Here is a 5,400-nt window from a genome sequence, read left to right as displayed (position 1 = left end):
AACCTGTTGTTTGATTAAATTTTCAGCATGATGTGCTTTATTTCTTATTATACATGTTTTACATAGGCAAAGCAGCTAGGAAATACTACGACCTAAATTTCAAGTTTTTTCCTGGTTAATCTGTATGTGCTTTCTTGAGTAAATAATCAAGAAGTAACCTTACAGTTCAAAAGAAAAAAATCAGGAAGTAAAGGGTATGAAGAGACAGAGAGAAGACGAGGTAGCTTTAACTCCTTTTGCAAAAGTTTATTGGTAGGAATGAATTCTTGGGTAATTAGCAAAATAAATGCATACCTGCCTTTCAGTCTTCAATGGTATTGATGCAAATGCTCCCCAACCAGCCAAGCTTCTTCGAATGATTTTACAATGTCGTCATTTGCTTTCTTGCTATGCCTATTTATGCATGGTTTCTGTTTTTCCTTTTTTAGAAGAACACAATATATGATTGGACATTTAGACCCTGATGATGATTTGGCTTACTAGCTTAATATAGATATTAAGCATCCGGAAAGCATGAGCGACTAATACAAATGGTAAAATCAATTAAGATACTATAGGTTTGTCCTATGTTCCATAGGGCTTATGCGATCTTATAGGTTTTAAGTGCAATACGTTTACAGCTAAAAATCAGCAAAATAAGGCTACAAACAGTTCGTTGACAGACCAAAGAAATAAAGTTGGAGCAGATGGACCATTAAGATTGTCAGACATTAAGGTGAGGAAATAAACTCTACTAATTAACTGTATTCATAATATTTGAAAAAAAAAGGAATCTGCAATGCTACAGCATGCAATAGTAAGTAGAGTGTCTGCTAAAATACAGACCAATAATAGAAATCACCTTCGGGTAATCTAACTTACTAAAATCTGAAGTTCAACAAAAGCATGTCATGACAAGATAACAAACAAATTTCCTATACATAATTTTTTTTTCTTGATTTATTTAAGTGTTCTTGTTACTGTAAAATTACACTCTTCACTTGCACTAAAAAGGCACGACTTGTTACTTTTCAATAACTCCTTTGTGATCAATAATCATGCTGGATTTTTCAGTTATCTAAGGCATGTTTTTGACAGAAAAGTGTTGAAATTTAGAACCATACATGTACTATTGAAGGTTAGCCCTTTAATGACCTCTGTTGTATTCTATATCTAATGAATAGATATGGTCAGAATTTCATCATTGATTTGTAATATTATGATGTATATATTATATACGCTATATATTGTTGAGAAAAAAATTCATCAGGATAAAAGAAGATAGTTTTGAAAAATATAACTATTTCTATATGAGATTACTAACAGCACGTACGCCCTTGTATAGGAATTCTTGTTGCAACCTGTAACTGAGATGGCGAAAGCTACATATAAATAACCATGCCTGCAGTGCATTGAATCTCAAATTATGTTTGGTGATAATAATGTCTTGTCCATAGCTATTATAAGGTGCTTTTGAACAAATTAACTCTACAAGGAAAGAAAGTGAAGAGTCCCACGGCTCAAATTAAGCCTAGCTAGTTATGACACAGATTAAGTGAGTCCTTGCTAGGCTCCTAGCTAGCTAATGCATTAATACATGCAAAAGGCACTAAAAAACTTGAGCACTCCTTTTCATCAATGATTATTAATTTATATTCCTTTTTCTTCTTCTTTTCACCCTAAATCATATACCTACATATATATATATATATTTGTAATGTGAACATCCATCTTCCTCACCAGTGGAATGATAAACATGATATTAATTTCATTGTCTTGATTAGTTCAATAATGTACAATTTGTCTCTGATTTAGGGGGCTACTTTATATCATAGTGACAAGAAAAAACACATTCAGACATACGAGAATGGCAAACCACAAAGTCAAATTCTGATAAATTTGATAGAAGAAATACAACAATATTTAATCCATTCCACCATTACTTAGCGGAGAGGATTCAACACACAGAAATCAAATTGAAGATAGCCGAACAATTTTTGTTTAACATAATCAGGAAACAAGAAAGGGTTATGAAAACAATCTTCATAAGTAAAAATGGTGGAATTTGCTGGCAACAGCGGGATTTTCGTGGTAATCTGAATGCAAGCCAATGTGCGAGGAGGACATGAGAATTGAAGTAGGGTTTCTTCCTTCATGGGCATTTGAGGGGTTCGTCAAGTCTGAATTATGGTTCATCATTTTTGCATATGAGTTGGCAATGAGATTGGTGGTGGAATTTTCCGCTTGGGTATTTGAGTTGGACATAAAACTTGAACTAAACTTTTGCTCTTGCTCATTAGGGTCCGTCATGAAAATTATACTAGGGTTTTGTTCTTGGGTAATACCTGTTGAATCCTTGATGTTTGTCATCGCACAGTAACTGTAATGGATCCTCTCATTGTTCATGCCCCAATTTCCTGAAAAAACTGGACAGTTTTCCGCTGAGTTTTCTTCCCTTGAGTCTGCAATGTTGTTTGAGTAATTAAACATGGCTGACGATCTTGTGATGCCCAGGAATTTCTCAATGGTGCTTACAAAATCCATTTGATGTTCTATCGAGTTCGAGTCCGCAGTATTACGGTGGGGTTTTTCTGTCACAACCTTGAGACTATAGTTTGTTTCAGTAGAGGGGCCCGAATTTTCGCCAATTTCAAGAGGACTCGAGGACTGCAATTCTTCCAATTCATTAGGGTTGGACTCATCTGAACATTTATTTGTTTTTTCAAGATCTCTCATCCTCATTTTCTCTCTTGTTCTCTCCCTTGCTCTTGCTCTTGCCTTGTCCCTGGATTCTCTTGCAACAATATGATTGATTGAAACTTTACGTGATTTTCTTTCCTTTGTCACTCTACCTGTAGTCGTACTTCTCATGGCTTCTCCACTTGCTATAACACCTTGCCGGTCTCCCATATTGTCTTGACACTCTTTGGCTGCCGACACTACTTCGCTTTCAGAGGTAGATGACACGCTCTTTCCTCCCTCACTGCATCTGTGCTTTAGTGCTGGGAGGTTTTCCGTGAGTTCCTTGATAGCAGCCTTGGATTTAGAGAAGAGCCATTCAATAGTTTTGCTTGCTTTGTCGAAGCCTAGCATGTCCTGAAGATCAAAAAACTTACGGGCAATTTGAAGTGACAATCTCATTCGCCGATCTCTTGGACCATGAGCTGTATAGATCTTGCTGTGCCTGTCTTTCTTTCCGGTTCTCTTTCGAGGAATCCCCTGCTTTGCACCGTTGTTACTACTTCTCTTCCGGTTGGGCGGCACCTTTTTGGTTTCCTTTATTGGAGGAGCTGCATTAATCTCGGAATCCGGTGGTGCCGTGTTGCTACTGGACCCCAAGATTTGTTGCTGTGCTTGGGATAAAAGGTGACTCATAAGCAACCCATCATCATCGTCATCGTCAAAAAAAGGTGCAGGAAAGTTAAAAAAAGCAGGGGGTGATCCTCCAGTGAAGAGTCTGCTGGGTGTTGATCAGCTGAAATAGAGTTTCCAGGCATGGCATGGATGGTCGAGGGACAAGGGTTGTAACTGTTGCTGGAAGGAAACATGGGTCTGCATACAGATCGTGTTCTTGAATCTAGGGGAAGCTGAAATATCACGCTAGTAGATGGTATTTATTGGAGACAAAAGTAGTTGTCCATCTTTTTTTTAAAAGGGGGAGGAGGAACTGAACTGGGGCAGCTTGAAAAAGAAAAGAAAGAGGGAACTACGGAAGTGAGTGGATACGAAGCACAGCACAGGTGGTGGGAGGCAGAGAAGCTATGAAAGCGAGGGGATATATTGATTAATTGAATGTGAAGCATAGCAATTAGCAAGCCCCAAGTTCTGGTGTTGTGACACTTCACGTGGGTGCTGGTAGTTGCTTGATGGCAACCCTTCCTATTTCTTTCTTATTCTCTTTCTTCTTTTTCAGATTAGATGAGAGAAAGAGTATCAGCAGAACTAACACCAGAGAGAGAGGCCACGTCTATTAAACCTAGCTAACTAGGGCTAAGGGTGAGAAGAAAAAAGCAAGCAAAGAAACACAAGGACAATAATTCATTATAGCGCAGCTGAAGAAAGAGAAGCATATGTAGAGAGGGGGTAGAGTCTGCTTTTACAGCCCATGGATGAGTATTGCAAAGGCCTTTCTTTGACTGGGTGACCAAATGTCGCTTTCCCGGTTTCATTTCCCTCTGAATACTGTCTATGCCTTCATTGTTCATTGGGATCCTTCCTTCATTTTCTTCCTCCTTAATCTTCCTAACTCCTAATTAATTATTTCCATATCAACTAACTCTATTCTATGACCTCATTTGTTCATTCCCTTTCTTTCCTTCCTTCTTCCTTGGAACTCCTCTCACCTAATTCCTCCCGTTTTCTCCCCCATTCCTGTCTACGGTCACCAAATATTCTCAAATGTTAGATTAAAATTAGTTACTTGATAAAATAAAAAAAAAGGGTTCTCAACTCAAAAATTGGTATTAATGCATGGTAGAAATATTCATACGCAATACTACAAGTTAATCCAATGTGTGTATGTATCTCTCAGGGGCTTTTTCTTTATTGTTCTTAGTAATTAGTCCGTCACTGATGACAAACATTAATGAAAATTAAGTTTAACTAATTTCAAATATATATATCATCTAAAGATGTATGAATCATGAGTAACATATCCAGTCAATAGTCATAGTGGCAATTAAGTTCCTGCGCTCATTTTCTTGCAAACTATTTGCAGTTGCAGCCTTGGCTTTGCACATATGCAGCCTGTAGGTACGAGTGAGAAAAAGGAAAACTTGGTTATTTAATTTCCACCGAATAGTTATATAATATAAATGTCTGCATGGCTAGTTAGTAGTAGTAGAAGTAGTACAACCCTATATCCATATCCATAAAGAGAGTTTCTGAAAACCCTAGTGCACGTGAGCTGATAAATTTAAGCATATATTGTAGTTGAATGATTAATATTTGGAGAAATAAAACAAAGAAAATGATAAAGAATATAATGGAGAAGAGAAATAAATTTTGTATGAAAAAATTCTTTCAAATAATCTTTTATTTCAAGCACACAAAATTAATAATTCTTCATCACATACAACTCTTTATATAGGAGTTGTAAGTGACTATTCATCTATATCACTATATGCTAGGAGTTGTGACTATTCATGCATGTGTGTATCTTTTCATATTCAAGCCTCTTAACTTTTCATCTTCAAGTCTCTTCACTATTCATATTCAAGTTTTTTCACTTTTCATATTCAAGTCTCTTCACTCTTCTAACTTTTCATAATTTATTTGTGCAAGGTTAATTTAATTATGTGCCAACAATGCCTCCCTTAAATTAAACTTGCTTTGAACTCCCAACCTTTCAACATTTTTCTTGAAGACTTGTCCACTTAGAGGCTTTGTGAAGATATCAGCCATCTGATCTTCCGTCTTGCA

At 36.7% G+C, this 5,400-nt stretch overlaps 1 protein-coding gene across 1 annotated transcript; it reads right to left on the bottom strand.

Annotated features, from left to right (window-relative positions):
• Positions 1-1,831: 1,831 nt before the first annotated feature.
• Positions 1,832-4,267, bottom strand: LOC107934787 (transcription factor TCP12). Its single transcript, XM_016867292.2, has one exon. The coding sequence runs from the start codon at positions 3,352-3,354 to the stop codon at positions 2,023-2,025; it is 1,332 nt and encodes a 443-aa protein (XP_016722781.2). The 5' UTR covers positions 3,355-4,267; the 3' UTR covers positions 1,832-2,022.
• Positions 4,268-5,400: the final 1,133 nt, after the last annotated feature.

Source organism: Gossypium hirsutum, chromosome A12, assembly GCF_007990345.1.
Source record: "Gossypium hirsutum isolate 1008001.06 chromosome A12, Gossypium_hirsutum_v2.1, whole genome shotgun sequence".
Classification (NCBI taxonomy): Eukaryota; Viridiplantae; Streptophyta; class Magnoliopsida; order Malvales; family Malvaceae; genus Gossypium; species Gossypium hirsutum.
This window is presented reverse-complemented; position numbering and strand designations above follow the sequence as displayed.